General features: G+C 39.3%; 1 protein-coding gene across 1 annotated transcript; it reads left to right on the top strand.

Moving 5' to 3' along the window:
- The first annotated feature begins 9223 nt into the window (after positions 1 to 9223).
- On the top strand, positions 9224 to 12712 carry dio2 (iodothyronine deiodinase 2). Its single transcript, NM_001136521.1, has 2 exons — positions 9224 to 9448; positions 12104 to 12712. Exons 1-2 carry the CDS (start codon positions 9224 to 9226, stop codon positions 12710 to 12712), a joined length of 834 nt encoding a protein of 277 aa, NP_001129993.1.
- The last annotated feature ends 8713 nt before the right edge of the window (positions 12713 to 21425 follow it).

Raw genomic sequence — 21425 nt, 5'->3', positions numbered from 1 at the left:
GACATCACGCAGACGAAAAAAGCAAATTTTAGAATGATGCGTTACTTGACCTCGGAAATTACTGAACGCAGTGGTGAACCATAATTAAAGCTGTTTCAAAAGTGACGCATTGTGATCTCTTAAGGGGTTTTAACAATTATCTTAAATAGTATACATTTTTGGGCGTTAACTATTATTTGTTATTTATTTAAATCGAAACTCGACAGAGGATTTGAAGTTAAATAATTTAAATCCGAGGTCCACGAGTGCAGCACGCCTTCCAACAAGGTCCTGCCCATCGCAAGTCCCTATTGGATACTAACTTTTAGAAAATCGCCCATAAATGGTTTAGGTTGCAGTGATTGGTTGAGTCACCAATCCTACAGAAATCTGCCAACTAAAAAAGATAATAAAACGTATAACTACGACAAAGTAGTTATAATGTAAACACTACATAATTGAATGCATGCATAAATATCCAAATATTTTGATATTAGACTAGTTTCATGTCTTTTTTATGAGACGGAAGGGGAAATAAATTAATAACAACAAAAAAATGTGGATTGTCAGGTGATGTGTTATTGGTAATTGATCAACATCCTTCTGCAGCTTCTCCTTGATGGACAGAGACCAGTCATGTCTGTCAACATAACAGAAACGAATGACAGTCAAAAGTTAAAAAATGACTGAAATAAACTGCTTTTAGTCACTTTAACTACTGGGAAATTAAATTTAACTTTGTCGTTACATTTGATTCACACCCTATAACTAAAATTTTTTAACATATTTAATCAATTTCGTCCTATAGAATACTGTAGAAAAATTTATTAGTAGTTAGTTTATTAATTGTAAAGTCACTGAGGTAAAAAAATCTGGAAAGATAAGGTCATTTAAAAAGCCCTTGATACCAACAAGTCTGGAGTTTTAGACCCAAATGAATATTACATTCTAATATTTTAATTTAAAAAAACAAACAATAAATTAATAAAGCCTGGTTTGCCTGTTTGTCTAAATAATATTTCTTTAAAAAATGTGAAGACTTCATGAAGGGCATGACTTGTGTGACTGTGTGATTTCTGGCCTCTAGAGGGCAGCGTTAAGCCATAAGTGGTCATGTATGAAGCCAGACCACATGTAGAAAGGACAAGAAAAGAGGAGGAAAAGACAGAAAAAGAGTGCTTATATTAAGCGCCTATATCATAACTGCATCCTAAATATAATTATTTTATGGTAAAATATCAAAATCTTAATTTGAATTTACGTTTTCTTAAACTTTTTTTGTTAATTTAGCCTACTTGGTATTTGAATATTTCTTTGAGTCTAAATGTATAATTTTTTCATTTTTTTTTTCAGAAATACTGGTCAAGGACATGATTTTTTTCTCTTGGGCGGTTTTGATTTCCATGAAGTTGTAGGGATCTTCTTCACATCTAAATCACATGTCATTCACAGCCGCGGTAGTGTGCGTATTTTTTTTTTTCATCAGCACACTGTTGCAAAAGATAACTTGTGAAGGACATGTCGACCAGTCCCTAAATTCAAATCAATCAGATTAAAAAATAAATAACCAGAACTGCCCGTCAGATTTTCTGTCTGTTTGTAGCTCACTGTTTGGCTGGATGTTTGCTGTCTGTCTGCTCTTTCAGACGGGTCAATACCAATGTCAAACTCACTGGCAAGACAGAGCTAGCCCAGAACTTTGTTTTCTATGGAACAGAGTGCTCAATAACAACTATCAAAGAAGACAACATTGAAGCATTGTATTAAAATGTAAAAAAGAATCTGTCTGCCTGTCTGTCTGTCTGTCTGTCTGTCTGTCTGTCTGTCTGTCTGTCTGTCTGTCTGTCTGTCTGTCAGACAGTCAGACAGTCTGTCTGTCAACATGCCCCATTCATCTTTTTATTAATAAAGATAACTCATCTTGTTCCCTTTGCAAAAGATCAGCCCCGAATCATGAGGTTTCCATCCCCATGTTTCATAGTTTGGAAAGAACGATACCCCAATACTACACCAATGATTTCCATTTTAGTTTAACCCTTGTGCTATCCTAGGCACTTTAACGTTGGGAGTTGGGTCATCTAGACCCACTAGACAGTGCTCTGAACCTTTTTTCTTCAATGATTTGTGATCTTCACTGGTGTCCATGGATTACATGAAATCTTTCCACCTTTATCCCCCTTTGTCATGGTAGGGAGAACACGTCATTGTAAGGGTGGGGTCATCTAAGATATCACAAGGGTTAATCTAACCACATGACATTTTCTCAGTCCTCCTCTGGACCATACAGATGGTTTCTGGAGAACTCCATTCTGTGCTGATTGAAGCAGGGATTGCTTTTGTTCAGGTCTACAATATTGTCCCTGGTGTCCTTCGACAGTTCTTTGGTCTTGATGATGGTAGAGAGGTTGCCGTCTGACTTTTAAGAGTGTGGACAGGTGTCTTTTATACAGACAACCAGTTCAAATAGGTGACTATAATACAGGTAGAAGAGCTTCTTGAAGAAGAAGAAACAGGTCAGTGAGAACAGATTTCTTGTTTATTACCAGGAGCTAAATACAACCACAGTGTTCTTCAACATTATACAAATACATGATTTCAAATCATACAAGGGGATTTCCTGGATTCTTTTTTTACATTCTGTCTCTCATAGTTGAAATCTATCTATGATGAACAGTACAGACCAAAATCAGCTTTTCAGTGCGACATAATTGGTGGCCGTCGTCCAACTACAAATGTCCCCAAGAGTGTGCAAGTTTGCATTCCCTGGTTGCTAAAGTAAAATATTTCAAACACAAAAGTCTCTTAATATTTAGTTGTTTTTTTTTTGTCTCCAGATGTTATAACATCTATGTTAGTGATAAAAAAAGAAAGTAAAATTCTTGTTTAAAATACAAACTAAATTGGGGTTCACCAGTTCTTTCTGGTAAATTCTGCTACCATTTGATTCAACTCATCACATGGTTGTGATCAGTTGGCAGCTCAGCCTCTCTTTTCACTTGAGTGTCGAGAAGATAAGGCCACAAGTTTGATGGCACAACAAAGTCAATCATTAAACTGCAGCCAACAGTGTCAGAATGCAGGTGTACTCGTAAGTGTCTTTGTGTTCGAACATGGTTTTCATCGTGGTTTAAGTGTTCCATCACGGATTCACGAGAACAAAGCGGCGCTCGAGAACATTTTCCCAATCCCTTTCCCGAGCTTTCACTCTCATGAACTTAAGATACAGGAATCGGCGCTCTTGTCCGCCAGACAAAAACAGCAGATGGCTTCGTCCTGCTCTCCCAAAGACGTGACCGCCTCACATACAGACCTTCTCTGATCTATTGACTAATATTTCACATAACTGTCTCCTATCATCATGCAGCCAAGTCTATGTCCAAACAGGGTCAAAAACAATAAGGGACTTAACTACTTCCATGTCCAAGAAAGACCATTATTTGCAAGCAGGTAAACCTGTTAAACTGCAATCATGTTTCATATCCTCCAGTAAGATGGTCATCTTGAAGGAAAAAACTTTAAAAACTTTCTTTCTTTTTTTTTAAATGTGCCACATGACTACATTAACTCTGATGAAGAAAGTTGTAGAGCTTTGTAAATATTGGACTATTTAGTTCTAAAATAAACATTAGTTACTAAGAGAATACATTTAGGAAGTGAAGGAAGCTTCCAGGTGTTGCTGCAGAAATCTGACCATGTAAAGGAAGCCGAACTCTGACTATGCGGCCTGCAGGACAGAGTGTGAACCAGCGTTAAAGGTCTCCGTGTTTACCGAGAGTGCTGCAAGATCTCTGTCAGCCAAGTGACCGGCAAGGTCAACACTCAGCCAAACACTGCACCAACGGCAAGTGAATGAACTCTTGCAGTCAGACCCTGCTCTTCTGTTACATTATATAAGGTTATGCCACATGCACAGAATTACACACTGTTACAGCCAAAGAACTGAGTGATGGGGCACCTCATAAAGTTCAGAGCTCTGTGTTACAAACATCGATCTGTGCCGTTCTGCCAGCTAACCAGCCAACAAAAATAAATATTATCCATTCATATGCAGGTCAATATTACAACACATTAGGTGCTCCGTGGGGTTGTTTTAAATGAGCTAAATCCTCCACGAGATGACTTTATAAGGTTAAAAAGGAGATTAAAATTAAACCCAATTGATTTTCGTTCAAAAGAATTTGATAAGAATTCGTCCAAAATGATCACAGAGTTCACACAAACCATCGTCTTGTTCAAGGGTAACTTCATCTAACATTGCATAACCACACTGTCAACAAGGCCTGTGTGTCGCCCCTCCCACTCAGACCAGTCAGTTGGACACCACTTAAAGGATAACAGTGAGCATGTTACAAGGAGGGCTTTTCTTCAAGTACTAAAAAAAATGCTGTTCCAAGCATTAAAAGCCTCATTCTAGAACCTCAGATTATGTGTGTAATGACAAAATGAAAGTTATCTAATTTTGTATCTTTTCACGTCACAAAAGATTTTAAACCAGCATGTTTTTTCTAATGCTACAAATAAGAAAGTGAGTCAAACTCTGATGAAATCTATTCTTAATGTGGGATTTTTTTCAAACAAAAAGGAACAAAATGTAAAAACCTCAGACCTGATTGTTATTCTGTCTGAAAGCAGACTCTTCTTGTCATGAAAGAAGGTTTGTTCAGTGGTTCTTTATGATGCGTCACTTCACCGAAGCTTGTAGACATTTGCTCAGCTCTCTGAAATTCACAGCTTCCAATATTTAGGTCACTGTCTACATTTCAAGTGAATTAATCATTTTGTTGACTTAATCATTTCTTCCACGCAACACTCTGGTGGAGGGGAGTTTACAGTCCTCTTAATGCCAGTTGGAGCCCAAATCATTAGATTAGTTTTGATTTTGATTTGAAATGGTTTATTTCAAGCAAGCAAATAAGAATAATACACAAAAAACAATACAATCATCAGTTATCCATTCATACAATGTCTTATCAAACTTAGGATAATTAGACAGACAATTAAAGATTGCTTGAAAGGGAGTGGAAGGAAGTGAATCTATATAATCCCACCTCTGTTCCACCGTAACCATTTTATTACAAGATTTACCATTATCCAGTTCATGACTTTTATCAGACAGAATTAAGAATCTTTAGGTTTCAATAAAGCACATGACAAAGATGAATCACTTAAATTATTATGTAAAAAATAACTATTTTAGAAATCAACATGGAAAATGCAGGTCAGTTATCTTAAACATATGCAGATTATGTTAATTATAAAAATCGTGTACATGATTAAAACAAATAATACTATATCAGTAAAATAGACATAACACTGGTTCAAAAATCCTCATAGCATAAATTGATCAAGTATCAAAAGTTAAAAATATGTGCAAATTATGTTTCAGTAGGAAAAATCAATTTTTTGGGAGCAAGTGAAGTAATGTAATTAGAAATCAATCCTTTTAACCATCTTGAATAATTGATAATCATCAATTTGCTACCATTGTGCTTTTTCATGTGTGCTCCTTTCAAACAGCAGAGTTTGTCTTCTTTCCTTTTTTTTAAAACAAGCTGGACTAATCCAGCTTGTCAAAGAAAAGCTTGGACTACTGTTTGCTTCAACTTGTTGATCTACTTTCAAAGCATTCCCAGTGGTCTTACAATGATGACTGTGCTGTTTTTAGGCAAATTAAAAGAAAAAAAAAACTGAGCCTTTATTGGAAGTATTTTCTGCTCTTAACTCTAAATTCTGGGCGGGACTGTTGGCGCAGAGTAAGCCCCATCGTCCATTTGTTTCACACTCTCCCACTGTCTTACAGCCCCTCACACCCCCAACCTACCATTACCGTGAAACGAAAATGGGGAGTATTATTGGAAATATCCAACTGTAGAGTTCTAAGCCGGATGCCATCTCAGACGAGGACAATCGAGACATCCATGGGTCTACTTTCTACAAGTGGGTGCATCAGAATGGAGTGATTGTTGCACTTATGTCACTGCTTCATGGTCTGCTCCTGATTCACAACAATTTGAATAAGGTCAACAAAATAAAATCCAGACTTAAAACCTATCTGTTTGAATGTGCTTCACTAAATCACAATTTTTCATCTTCTGTTTTCTGATTTTATTAGGATGTCAATACATTTATAATTTATAATTATTACTATTATTTATTCATTTTGTTAAAGTGATTTTATTGAGTTTTACTTTTGTACTGTACAGTTTCCTCAGGTGTTTTGAAAGGTGCATTTAAATAAAATGCATTCTTATTCTTCTTCTTATTATTATTAAAGAAATACTCAGAAATGCAATTTTAATCTTGACTTTCTTTATATATGTCCTCCATCATCAGAAAAATGCCACACGAACAAAAGTACATCAAAAAACATAATTTGAATCGGAGTGGGTCTTTAAGATTTCCAGAAAAATGTACAACCGAGTACTTCGAATATTTGTCATTGTCAAACTTCAAGAAACTTTTTACAGGTTTGTGTGGACAAAAAAAACACTCCTTTTTATAGCACACTGTATTGTTTTGTCTTTTAAACCACTGTGTTGATTTTCCATTTGTTTTGTGTTTGAACTAAAAAACTGAAAACTGAAACTGAAAACTGAAACAAAAAAATGGAATGAGGAGTCAACAAACACAGCCAAATATTACTTACTGAGAAAAAAAAGCTGATCATGGAGATGCTGTGAGCTGTTAACCCTTGTGCTATCTTAGATGACCCCACCCTTACATTGACGTGTTCTCCCTACCATGACAAAGGTGGATAAAGGTAGAAAGATTTCATGTAATCCATGGACACCAGTGAAGATCACAAATCATTGAAGAAAAAAGGTTCAGCACACTGTCTAGTGGGTCTAGATGACCCAACTCCCAATGTTAAAGTGCCTAGGATAGCACAAGGGATACTTCAGATGAAGAGCAACGTTGGAGTGATGAAAAAAAAGCCATGGAAAGGTGCAGACCGGAAATTCGAGGCTTTGTTGACATGAGGAATTCCAAATTTGGTTGAAAATGGAAAATGATGAGCTGATTAAAAAAAAGGGGGACAGACTATTAACACGCATGGGATATAATTTCTCGGAAATGCCAAATGATTAATATTTGGCTGAATGAGAGAAGTGACAGGGGGAAAAAAAAGATGGTATGCAGACTTCAGAAGATGCAATCAAGCTTCATGTTTAGCAAACAAAAAATAATTATGTTTTGGAAACCAGAACTCCCACATGCATGGCAATGTTATTAGACCTTTGAGCTTTTACTTTATTTTTTTTACATTTCAGTGCGTCATTTGCTGAATACACACGCAGTAATCAAAAACTTCAGTATGGCTCATCCACCAAACTGATGTCAAGTCTCCGCAGGTGATCCACCAGATGGCTTGGATTTTGTGCATTCCCGTCAGTCGCAGGGCTGAACGTGTTTACTGAAGGGACGGTACACCTCGTACTGGTCTGGCACAGGCTTGGCAGGCCAGTAGCGCACGTCCCTGCTTTGATGAGGAGACAAAGGCCAAACGTTTGATTCGTCCTTGAGGGCATTTTACTTCATGCTGAATTCATGAAATCACCACAGCGTGCTCAAACACCACTTGAACTGCGTTCGGCTTCTATTGCTTGGCATATCTTCAAACTGTCAGAAAGCCTCAAATCAGATGCAACTCGGTTATTTGCAGGCTATGGACCCACCTGTTTGCAGACGAGATTTAATGAAAGAGTTCAAATGTGCACTTCTTAATTTCACATGATCTTTAAGCTTCTTTTCTATGAGGTTCCGTTTGTGCCAAAAATATGTTTTTCTGTCCACTGTCTAAATGGATCCTCATACTTTTCATGCTTGGTTTTTAAAGCGCTGCTTATATATAAAAAGAGTATTTGGGCTGTAGTTGGAAAGACAAACTTTTTTTTTACATTGATCTAACTTAATTATTTAGTTTTATGTAAAAAAATTATTTTTTTGAGTTAATTCAACTTAAAAATATCTGGTAGTTGTCTGACATAGTTATTTTACTTCCAATCAACTTAATTCAATTAAGTTGGTGTAACTTTGGTGTGAAGCTGTCAATCGTCATAACATAAGGCAGCGCAAGGAATTATGGGATTCCATTTTCTTTGCCTATCTGGGCAGATTGGGGTTTAAGTGTGAGTTTTTGTCCATGTGTTTTGTTGTCTAGCTGTTTTACTCTGTTTTAACTAGTAATTTAAACTATTATTTTTATTTCTTTCTGCACCATGCTTGGGAGAGGATGATGCCCGATTCCCTTGGAGTGGAAAGACCGTATGTCTCATAATAAAAGACAGAGTCCGACATGTGAGCTTCTGCCTGGTGATGCATGACATTGCTGCGTCATTCATGTCTTTGATATTATAATTACAATGCTCATTGGTAGAAACTTCAGAAAAATGTCTTAATTTAAATTGTATAAACAAAATTAGAAAAAATATCTTGGAGTTAAATCAACTTATGAAATTGAGTTGGTTAGCCATAACAAAATAAGTTGAATAAACTCAAATCAATTCACGTGTTACCAATTGAATTGATTAATTTGAGTTGGATCAACTTTTTTCTTTTTAGAGTGTACTTCTGCACCTGCCCGCTACGCCTTCACCTGTTGCTAATGCATCTTGATCTGCGCCTTAAACATGATCATTTTATTTTGTTGATTTAAGGTCAAATCAGTGTAAAACATTTCTTTTGTCAGTAAAATTGACTTTGTTATTGCCACTTTATATCAAATCCAACTGGAGAGCAGCGCAAAAGTGCATAAATCAAGGGAATTGTAAATACTTGAATTGTAAAATTTTGCGGTAAGGAACTGAAAAGTCACTTTTCTGTTCTTGTTTTAAGTTTTTTCAGTCAACCAGTTTTAAAATCAAATATCAAAGTTGTGACAGTGACTGCCTCCGATCCTCATGGCGGGTGCTGTTTACTTGTCTTGTCACGCAGCAGGCGAACAGAAGTTGATGTGCGGGTTTTGGCGTTTATATAGCTCGGGGAGGAGGAGGGATCTGACGTCACTTTCGGCTTCATAGATAACCCGCCACCTTCGCCGTTAACTGCCGTGTCTCTCCTCGTCAAAGGGAGCCGTGAATCCGGCGGTGAGCGCAGCTGCAGAGAAGACGGACGGACGGACGCGCCCCGGCTCTCCGCGCATTGCGCGCAGTATGAGCGCAGCAGAGGGAGCCGTGACTCCGCGCTGAGCGCAGCCAGCCCCCCTCCCGCAGCCGAAGCGCCGCACTCACGCAGAACCTCAAACATGGGATCGGCGGGCGCGGAGCTGCTCGTCACACTTCAGATCCTGCCCGGCTTCTTCTCCAATTGCCTGTTCATGGCTCTGTACGACTCGGTGGTGCTGCTGAAGCGCGTCGTGTCGCTGCTCAGCTGCTCGCGCTCCGTCAGCTGCGGAGAGTGGCGCCGCATGCTGACCTCTGCGGGGCTGCGCGCCATCTGGAACAGCTTCCTTCTGGATGCCTACAAGCAGGTAACAATCTCATTCTTCCCACCTGTTGCAGCTTTGTTGGGAGACTCCGAGAATGGGGGGGCCACGGTGGCACAACGCGATAAACGCGTTTTGACCGTCTGGACTCAAGCCCACACCTTCTCAACTGCGCCAATATCTGCAGAAAGCACGTCTGAACCTTTGCTGTTCGTCCAAATAAAATTAAAAGTCCTGGCAGGAGCGCAGAAAACCAAAATAGAAATAGCCTGAGAGCGCGTCAGGAAAGTTTGAAGGTTTTGTTTTCTGTTGATTAAACGTGATCATAAAAGTGCTGACAACATCAGAATCATCTCTAGACCTTGAATTTATGGAACCCAAAGTGAGACCAGACTTTGGACCTGGAGTTGGCTCCAGCATCTCTTAATTTTAGAGCAGTGACTTTGTTTTTTATGACACTGAGATTTATTGGAGGCTTCTTTGTTTCTCTGTTAAAGTTCTGTCCCGTTGAATCACTCCTTCATTTATTCCTGCATTCTAATGGTTCCCATTCCTGCTGCTTTCCGGACTTCCATTAACTTCACAGCAGCCGAAGTCTCCCTTCTTCATGTTTTGTGGAGCTCCAGATGTTTTCTGGACAGGAAATTTCTCACACTGGACTTTATTTGGAGCAGAAAGGGGTTTGTGCTGCTGAGATGAGACAGTTGTCATTCTGAAAGAGCAGTTTCAGGACAACAGTGTGCTTTCCTTTGACAAACGCATTGATTTTCGGGCAAAATCAGGCAGTAATTATGAACTTTTTTTTCTATAACAATCAAAATAAATATGAAAGATTCAAAATAAATGATGGACAGGATGTACCCTACTCCTTGTCCTGCGACTGCTGGGATGTGTTCTGACAGACTCTGTGAGCCTGAATATGGGTGTCAACTAGAGAATAAAAGGGGGGTGAGTTCAAGCATCCAAACAGTTTTTCAATTTTTTTTTCCAACCAGGAGAAAATCCCGTTTTTTCTCAAACAAACTCCAGAGGTTCTCATTAAAGACCTCCTGTCAGAGGTCAGAGGTGACATTTGGCTCATTGTACTTTTTGTAAAGGGGGACAACTATCCATTTGCACAAACTCCATCCATGCAGATTCATGTCTCCAAAAGCTTTCCAAAATGAATTTGAGAACTTGCTCAAGCTGAACCGTTTGATCCTGGCTACTGGAGCTGTCTTTCAGATCATGTGACGTCACATCACTGGTGGAACTTTGTGCTAGATATAGTACGGCATATTTCAATACACACATTCATAAACTTCAAGTTTTTTTTTCTCCTCTTAAGGATTTTGAAGCCATTAAGCCTGATGTACGTGTTATGCTGCTTAAAACCCATCACTAAACCTGTTTTCCTGGAAATTCTCCTCAACTGTTTCTGCAAAAAAGGAATTTTATTTGAAGCTTATTATTATGTTTGAGAATAAGCAGTGGTGTGTAAAGTATACAGATAGACAGATGGGCTTAAATCTGGAAAAGCAGATTTGTGCTTTCTGTTGATCATAATGTCAAGACTTTATGTTTCCACACGGATCTCTTTGAAGACCCACGCCGATGAAAATTGAGTTTTTCCCATGTTCTTGTGGCATCTTTCTGATGATGGAGGACATAGATTGAGAAATTTAACCTTAAAATTGCATTCCTTAGTATTTGTTTATTCAAATTGTTGTCATTCAGGCATCAAAAAAAGCTTATTTGTTATGTAGAAAATACGCTGGGTGGGCTATGTCCTAGAAAACAACACCATTTTTTTTTATTTGGGCAAAAATGATTAAATGATCACTGGGAACACATTGGAAATAAATCATCAGATGTACAGAGTGGGTTTTCTCAATAATGGATGCTATTATTTAAAGCATCCATGTTTGACTTCAAATCAGGTTTTGAAGGTATCTGCTTTGCAACAGCATCACATTGTCAAACCTTTTCAGAGCTTCCTGAGTCCAACATGAACTTTAGTTGAGTTCTCTGTGATCCAGAAACGGAACAAGGAAAGTTTGGATTGTTTTAGAGGCAAGATTTTGTGTTGACTTTGCAGCTGAGTGCTGATACTGATGCTAAAATGGGTCATTAACCCTTGAACTGAGATAGTGCACATTTATCCTGTAATATTATGGTGTGATATGCAGTAAAAAAAAAAAAAAACTTTTTCAGGTCTAAGGTTTTCAAAAGTTTGATTTCCTGTGTGTGTGTGTGTGTGTGTGTGTGTGTGTGTCCTGCCTTTGTGATGTCTTTGTGTTGCTAAGGCTTGATTAGATCAACCGATGGACTGAAATAACTGTCATTCTAGTGGAGATTTGGGCTTCTAATGAAATCATACTTTTCCTTCAGACTTCCTGTTCTACAATGACCTTTTGTGACCTTGTTAAAGACATTTTCTTTTAGCGATTCTTCATCGTATTAGAACGACAGACTGTCAAGCCTTGAAATACTGATGAGTTTGATATTTTTCAACATAAAAGATTCAGATTTTACTACCTGTCAGTTTTTGGCTGAAGAAAGTCATGCCAAAAAAGGAAAATAAATTATGTATTTTTGAGGAAAACCTGTTATTATATAAGCAAATGATTTACTTAAAGTCCAGTAACAATCTCTGATCATGTCAAAGATCCAAAAGGAGTGCAGGCGCAGAAGTTGACACAATTGTTTTTTTCTTTCAAGGTCAAACTTGGCTGTGAAGCACCAAACTCTAAGGTGGTGAAGGTTCCTGAAAGTCCTCGGTGGAGCAGCTCCATCAAGAGCATGACTAGTGTTCCTCGTGGCGCCAGGGCCCAAACTGGAGACGAGTGCCGCCTTTTGGATTTTGAGTCATCAGATCGCCCTCTGGTGGTCAACTTTGGCTCGGCAACCTGACCCCCGTTCATCAGCCACCTTCCAGCTTTCCGGCAGCTGGTGGAGGACTTCAGTGACGTAGCTGACTTCCTGCTGGTTTACATCGACGAGGCTCATCCCTCTGACGGCTGGGTGGCTCCTCAGATGGGCCCTTGCTCCTTCAGTTTCCGGAAACACCAGAACCTGGAGGAGAGAATGGGAGCTGCGCGCCAACTCACTGAGCACTTTTCCCTACCGCCACAGTGCCAGTTGGTGGCTGACTGCATGGACAACAATGCGAACGTGGCATACGGCGTGTCCAATGAACGGGTGTGTATAGTGCACCAAAGAAAGATCGCCTACCTGGGTGGCAAGGGGCCATTTTTCTACAACTTGAAGGAGGTGCGCCAGTGGCTGGAACAGTTACGGCAGACGGTAGGACCAAATACAGAGGAGTGAAGAGAAGGAAGTGCCTTTCATTCAACCTGGAAAAAGATCCTCTGGCTTCAGAAAAAACTCGGAAAGTCTGACTTCCTCTGCCTTTGAGCTGTAACAAATCGTCCTTCAATGCTGCAGATCAACCTCGTTTTCATCGCTGCTGATCTTGTTCTTCCAACGCTTTCAAACTCAGCACCAATGTGACGATCTATTCCATCAAGCCAGGGCACCTGAAGCACCTAAACACACAGCTTTTGCATATTTTATATGCTTTGTAAAGTACATATTTTTTTGTAAAATGATAGAATTTCCTAATTTAATAATCGTATATGAATTAATACATCTCAATCTTTTTATAGAGATTTTATTACTTCTACACATCCTTTTTATGCACTAAACCAAAATCTCAACTACACATCAAACCTTTCGCCACTGTACAATCTTTATTTTTATACAACAAACTGATTAGAGTTTTTAAGTTTATATGAGAGAATCAAAGTAGATTTAATGTGGCTTCCTTGTGAAACAGCATGTTGGTCAGTTTATCTGGAGGTCACGGATGAACACTTTGGAAGTCTATCCCTAAACCAGGCAGCGAGCTGGTTTCTGAGCTTGCAAAGCATTCATCTTGTTTTTCTAAGCTTTCCTCCAGAGCTTTCTCTGCACACTCTGGCCTATTGTCTTACTGGAGAAATGTTTTGTCCAGTCAGCTCTGTATTATGTTTCTTTAGGGATTTCTTTGTACCTCTCCTCTTGCCAAGTGACTGTTGACCCAGTCTTGCACATGCGTCAGCTTGGTGCGCTCAGTCACAAATGCACATCTGCAAGTTGTAGAAAAGTTCCTGCAACTTGGGGACAACCTCAGGAACATGTGGAGCTCGCTGAAAGGCTGTTAGATGAGTTGTTGGTAATTGAGCTTGGCTCCGACACTTTTTTCTTTCTTAACAGTCACAGTTTAAACAGTTCTGATTTATTTGCAGTTTTCTGTTTGGTGCAGAACATTCCTGAATAGATAATCTGATGCTCAGAGACAACAGATGCTGTCTTTCATGTTTAAGGACAATCCATAATTATTCGATTGAGAAAAAAGACATAATTGCACTCTGTAGGTTGCACATTGTGTAAATAGAAGTATAGTGCAAAAGTATTTGCCCTCTGTACAATTTCTAAAGGTAATATTCAATACTTTTAAGTGATATGACAAATAGGGATCCATTTAAAGCCCATCAAATAAGACCAAACTTCTAATATGCAGTAAAAAAAAGCGTAAATTTAAATCCTGATCAACAATTGACTGTTTATCCAGTTGTAATGTTGTGCATTAGGTGAAAAAGCTCAACTCCAGCGCACTGAAGGGAGGCATACTTCCTGCTCTTTTTAAGGGAGTCTGACGGACTTTAGCCCATAAAAGAGGATTTTTCTTCCTGTTTGTAAACGGAAACAAAAACAGTAAAGGTTCTAATCCAGTTTGTATTGTAGCTGCTCTAGAGCCGGTACGGAAATGTTCCATAAAATAACGCAGATAATCTACTCTGTTTCTGTCTTTTTCTCATCTTGAGCTGTGAGTCACAATACAACAACCTTTTAGACTATGACTTTAGGTTTTTTTCTTCTTTGCAATCACAGGATTAGAGCATGAAAGCTACTTTAAACTACTTTGTTTTCCACTGTCAAGTAATGCAGCCCACCAATCAGTTACTCATATGTAATCATAACTTCATTTTCAAATAGCCGACATAAATAGAAACATATCAAAATGTCTTCATTTTACGTAGCAACTGCACCATTAAAACTGTCGTAGACCTGTTTAGTAGATCTCCGGTTCACACCATGACACCTTTAATGTCATATTTAATGGGTATGTAATGTTGGTTTAGAACTTGGAAGGAAATGCCAGACTTTCCTTGAACAGATGGTTTGCTCTGGTCACAGTGACAGAGGTGTGTGAATGAAAACCTTTGACGAAAGAGTCACTGGCTCAGTCTCTGGTTGGATGGAGAACAGCACCGAGTCATCGTGACGCAGATCCACTCCATCTGTTTTCATCATCAGTCGGCCAAAACCGTTGTCTGATGGACCGATGCAGACAGCTGTTTTTCATTTCTCTGTTGTGCTTTTCCAGTTATGTTTACATTGGTTTTAAATGTGTGAAAGGAGAGAAATAAAGTGAGTTTGCTGATGAAGAGATCTCAGTGTTTTCTGCTCATTTTCAGGTGCATGAAGACGTCCAACAAGCCGCTCAAATTTTGCTAAAATAATCCAAACAAACGTTGCCAGGCCCATTAAATTAGTGTTTATGTGGGTAGAGTTTTCATAAACATTAACGTTCAACAGGAAAGTGGCTGAACATCATTTTTCAAGGAGACATTGACAATTTTGTCCGAAAAGTTTTAAAAACTCCCAAAACAGGTTATTGATAATTACATTATCCTTAAGAGTGTCTGCGAATGTGTGTGATTGTGTGTCACAGTGTCACACAGGTGACCTGTTCAAGGTGTGGCCGGCCTTTGCCCAACAGCAGACAGGATAGGCTCTAGCCAGCCTGTGACCCTGAAAAGATTCTGCCAGTTCAGAAAATGGATGAATGGATTCTTAAAACTATTTAAACAACAACGAACTTGCCCTCTCACCTCACACCAAAAAGGCTTTGGTTCAAATCCTGGCTGGAGTGTGTGGAGTTTGCATGCATGGGTTTGATCCAACCATTCTGGCTTCCTCCCACAGTCCAAAAACAGGCATCATAGGTTGATTGGTGAATTGCCCCTATGTGCATGTGAGTGCATGGCCCAGCAACAGGCTGGCAACCTGTTTCAGGTGTACCCCGCCCCCGTCCAATAGTAGCTTGGTTAATTGGCTCCAACAGCCTCATGACCCCAAAAGGGATTCAATGGGCTCTGACGAATGGATTGACAGATGGTTGTAGTTGCTAAACAGCTTATAAATTCTTTGTTGATTGAAGGCTGAAGACCGTGTGGTCTGCCAAAAGCAGGCTGGTCCTGAATGAGTTCTAATTTTTCCCATTAAGATGAGTATCCGGTGTGGGGAACTTCAGTCAGTGTGTGTCTGCACGATTTCCAGATATCTGTGCTACTCATGGTTGATTACCTGGATCAGCCAACTGAAACATGGCAGAGCAGAAACAAACAGGAAAGCAGCCCTCTATGAGATCTGCGGTCGCTCTTTTTGAGGTTCATGACAATTACATGTGCAAATCGGAGGTCAGGAAAATCCCTGAAGTACAGGAAGTCTCCAACATACAATGTTGATTTATTAAAAGTTTGCATCGGCTTTCCTATGATGTACTTTCTTCTTCTTCTATAATCACCTTACAGTTTTTCTTTTTTTTATTTTAATTATAATTAGAACATTGCATGTTTTGTTTAAACAAATATTTGTGTGAAAACTCTTTTTTAGAACTAATATTGTTCTTTTCTTTTTGAAATGGAAGTAATGTTGAATCAGATTGAACCGGATTATAAGTTGAATGCGAAACGTCTATTTAACCCTTGTGCTGTCCTAGGCACTTTAACATTGGGAGTTGGGTCATATAGACCCACTAGACAGTGCGCTGAACCTTTTTTCTTCAATGATTTGGGATCTTCACTGGTGTCCATGGATTACATGAAATCTTTCCGCCTTTATCCACCTTTGTCATGGTAGGGAGAACACGTCAATGTAAGGGTGGGGTCATCTAAGTTGGCGCAAGGGTTACATCAAACTTATACCATAGTCCGGGTGAATACTCGATTCTGATTGGCTGCTGGGTGTGCATCAAAAAGTGATATACCACAGGATAACCGCACGGTGAAAAAAAATGTTCCAGGCACCTAGCTTAAATGTTCTGTATCACTGCGCCGACTTCTTTAAAACAACCTTTTGCTTCATCATCTGGACAAAAACAAGCGGTAAGAGGTGAACTTTCTCTCTGAACTGATGCTTTATTCAACCCATCGCAAAGATCAGCATATATATGTCGCTTCATATCGCCAACTCTTGACCGCAGTGGTGGTGCGGCGTGACGCGGACAATTTGTTATGCACCACGTAACAAATCGTCCGCTTTTTGTGAGAAAAAAAAACAAGAATTAAGGACTAAAAACTGGTTAATATTTATTGCTTTTGTAAGTGACCATGGTATAAGCGGGCTAATGGCCTTCTAAGTGTGCATTATCACTTTTTAACGCACTTCACGGAAGCAATCATCCTCCGCTTCGCGTCGAACGGTTCCGGCTACCACGCCGAAAAAGCGATAATGCACACTTCGTCTGGCATTAACCCTTACGTATTCAGTAAATAGGAGATGACCCAGCCTGCATAATGACATTTCTGTGAGAGACCTGATGAAGGGACCTGATAAAACCAAAATCTCAAGGAGGAGGTGTTGGATGCATAAATACTTGAGCACGTCCACTCAGGAACTGCAAATTACAACCCTTGTTCCTTTAGAATGAACTAACGATGTAAAGAGAAATGGAAAGGTAAAGAGGATGGTGAAAGAGCAAGGGAGGAATACATCCAGACCCACCTAGGTCTTCCAGAAAAAAACCTCTTCCATACAGCTATGACCTCCTTTTTCCATTCTCTCCCCGTTCTTCCGCCTCGCCTGTCATTCGATACTCCCCACAACAAATACTGGACAGTGCACTTTTTCACCGCACAGCAGTTTGCAAAAGAGGCTTTTGTGGCAAACTCTGGGCAATCACACAGTGTTTACAAAAAAGCTGCTGTCCTCTCACTCTAGAAAAGCACACAGAGTCCAGCCAGACACTCAGCTATGCTGGAAGTACGAATAGGGGACAAGCTGGAAAGAAAAAGGCAAATTAGCTACACAAGTTAAACACAAAGACAAGAGAAAACAAAGAAAATGTGGGTTCATGTGCATGCATGCTTAAAAGAGCCCCTAAAGAAAAGAAGAATTGTTCTGCAAAGAATCTGGGCAGAATCATAACAAAAAGCAATTTGTATAATTCTCTTATGGTTAAGTAGGTTTTTGAACCAATCAGTATAAATGACAGTCAGTGCATAAATACACACAAACACTTGTTTTATAAGATAGAACAGAAAGTAGAACCTTTCAAATGCAAAAAGTTCCTCTTTTTTGTCCATCTTTTGTTTATTTTTTCTGTGAAAAGGCAACAAACTTTATCCATTCTGCACATTTACTCCAAATGGGGCATTAGAAAATGACTTACTGACTCACATTTAACAACTCTGAGGTCACTTTTACAGACGCGCAAAAGTGGAAACAAGAATTCTACAGCATCCCGAGTTTCATATAAAAAAATCTCATGAGATATTTCCAAAACCAACAGGACGTCCATCGATTATGCACAACACATATGTCAAAGTCAAGGCCCGCGGGCAGAATCCGGCCCGCGAATGAGTTATCTATGGCCCCCGGGATGATATTTGATTAGTATTAGAACCGGCCCGCAGGCTGTAGCCGTCCGCTGGTCTTTTATAGTTTTGCACGCAACAATACTACGTTTCCCATAATGCAACGGTAACCCGCGAACTCACTGCAGCGCAGCAAGCGGACCTCGGCTTCATCATTCATCCCCGACACAATGGCCGAGTTGCGCATCCAATCTGCTCAGACGCTCTCTATGTTTGGCAGAACATACCTGTGTGAACGACTGTTCTCTTTGATGAAGCTAAACGAAACATCACACAGGAGCCGTCTTACTGATCAGCACCTCCACTCAATCCTGAGGATTTGGTAAATGGTAAATGGTAAATGGCGTATACTTATATAGCGCCTTTCTTCCTACAAGGACAAAGCGCTTTACAGTCACGGACCCATTCACCCAGTCACACACACATTCACTCACACATTTACACACTGGTGGCCGCTCCGCTGCCAAACACACATTTCCTCAGCTCAAAGCCTTACCCCGAACATTGAACTTGTACAAAAGATGAGACATCACCAAGTACAGGCTCATCCTCAGACAAGTGAGCATCACAGAGCATTAACGTATTTTTAGTTTTTAATTCAGTTAAATTTTTACATTTGTTTCTACAAGAAATGGGATTTTTCTTTGAAGGACGTATTGTTTTGTCTGTGTGCCATATATTTTTGCATTTTATCTATGTTATTTATTTATTTATTTATATTTATTTTTCAGTTAATGGACTCAGGGGAAATTGCAGTTAAGAGCCATGAGAAAGAATACAACTGATTTGATTTATTCTATATTTTCTCATTTTACTATTTGAAGCAGTAATTGGTAGGATAATAGAGCAGCATAATTTTTATAATATTTATAGTGCATGCAGTTTCATTTATGCATTTATCTTGATATAAGGAACATATTTTGTTTTTGAAGGAAAATTGCTTTTTTGCTGTTTGCCTGTTGAAAATGTTTTCTCTTCAACTTAGTGACAGAGCCATAAGAAAATATTACTTTATTCATTTAATGTACAGGACATGTGATTTTTCTTTGAAGGCAGTTTGTTCTTGTCTGTGTGCCTGCTGAAAAATGTTTTCCCGATTATTCATTTAATCATTAAATGATACACTATGTTAGGTCTTGGTTCAATAAGCTACGTGCAACCATTTCAATATGTTTAATAAACATTGAACCAGTCCGGCCCTCGGCTTATAGCCATTTTGTTTTTTTGGCCCTCAGTGTATTTGACTTTGACATCCCTGATGTACAACATCTCAGAGTCAACATTTGCCATTTTTTACCCACTGGAATTCCTCAGACTTCCAATCAGTGAATACCTTACCGCATTTGAAAAAAGAAAAGATTTAAAGAAAGCTCAAGATTTGATCTCACTTTGCATTCATCCCGCATTTGAAGAACTTAGGAAAAGTCTCTGGCTCCCACACATTTGATCTCGATCTGCCTCAAAAGTCACTGCTGTAATGCGCTTCCTGCCTGAAGGCTGACATGTAAATCATTAATGGTATTTACCAGCAGCAGGAAATGTTTTTGAGATTTTTCATGCCAGCCATGAAATGCTGAATGTACTGAAGGTTTTAAAGCTCTCAGAAGTCTGCCTAACATAATCCGTTTATTTCAAATAGAGTAATACATGCACAATGTCCTTTGTTAACGTTTTTTATGTCATGACAAGCCATGTTAGTGTTCTTAATGCAGCCAGGTGGCACGATGAAGTTCTTTCATTCTAAAACCGATTGTGGAGATGAAAGCAGGTTTATCTGAAGGTTTTTTTATTTTATTATTATTCTAAATGTAACTCTAATTCCACAATTTTATTCCACCCATGACCTGAGAATTTACCATGAGTCAAATGAGGATGGTCATGGCCCTTGAGATGACTTTTGGTCCGAAAATTGCGATTTTACAAAAACATTTTAACAGTTTAAGAAAAACAAAAATACACACGTGTAGAAACAAACAAACACAGAAAAAAAATTCAACTTTTTAATGTTATTTCAGGAAATTAGATGCTGCATGGGCGTAAAGTTTTAGAGCAACGGAAACAAACGCCTAGTAAGACCTCTTCTGCCCTTCTAAAGCACAGAAACAATCAAAGGAAGGTTTTCTGTTTCTTTTGAAATTGTACAGAAACTTAGTCTTAGTCACAACTGCCCTTACGAATGGATATGGGATGTCTGTGTCTGCGAAAATTGGGCAAACCTGTAGGGAGCCCTGCAGGAAATAACAAGGAAGTAGACCTCTGCGGAAACACGTAGAGTGAAAATGTTTATGTGCATTACAAGTCCTAGAACTCTTGTACAACACGCAAGGGTAAATAAGGGTGAAGTAGGTGGGATGCAGGTGGATTTTTTTTAACCCTCCCAAACCCTGCACACTGCACAAGGGGTCCATTAGTGCTGTTTAAGTGATAAGTGGGAGCTCCTTGAGTGCTCATTGTGTTGCTTCCAGCCTGACTGCTAGAAATTAGACAGTTTGTGTGGGCATTCTACGTTTATTATTTCTACGGCATTTAAGTGTCACCACACAACAACGGTGTGTTCCATTTTCATGAAGTCCCTTGAGGTGGCCGTACGATTCTCAAGGGAACTACAAGACACATCTATTCTCTGCCTAAGATGCAGCCACTCCTCATTACAACCTTCCACGGACCCGGACAACCCAAGAGCGTGCAGCACCGCCACGGGTCAACCGCGTTGTACGGTTGCAAGGCCTCACTAGCATTGGTCTCACTTTGTTTTATCCTCTTTCGCCTGTCCCATTTTTTTTAGTGAGTTCTCCTCTAAAAGCTGTGATTTTATTAGCCAATAAAATAGTTTTTTTTATAAGTTTTGATAACTTTTCCTGAAGTGTCTGAGTGCTTTGGGGAGGTTGGTAGGTCAGAAAAGCCCCATAATACTGATAAATGATGTCGAAATTGGATTAAATATGCTTTTAGCTTAAAAAACCAACGTTTTCCAGAACAGTTGTGTTGCCAATGACTGTTGATTTGGTTTGGTGATGTTTGTAGAGATCATTTAGTCCTGGTTTCCATATCATGTCACTAGATTTTACTTCATTGCTTGCCACACCCTCTAACATCCGGTTCTGTCTAACGTTTGATGAATTCATTCCTGAAACGCAATATTTTGAGTTTCCTGTTCACAAGACACATCTGCAGACGGCTCACGGCAAACCCACAACTTCAACCTGAGGAAAAAACAGGCCTTTCCAAAGGGTCTGCATTCTCTTTCTGGTCAAAATTAACAAACAAAGGACCTCAGATTGTTTTCTTAAAGCGGGTCTGCAATAGAATGAAACGCTGCAAAGGCCTGGTGGATTTCC

The sequence above is a fragment of the Oryzias latipes genome, chromosome 22 (genome assembly GCF_002234675.1).
Source record: "Oryzias latipes chromosome 22, ASM223467v1".
NCBI lineage: Eukaryota > Metazoa > Chordata > Actinopteri > Beloniformes > Adrianichthyidae > Oryzias > Oryzias latipes.
Note: the sequence above shows the minus strand (reverse complement) of the source record. Positions and strands in the feature narration are given on the sequence as shown.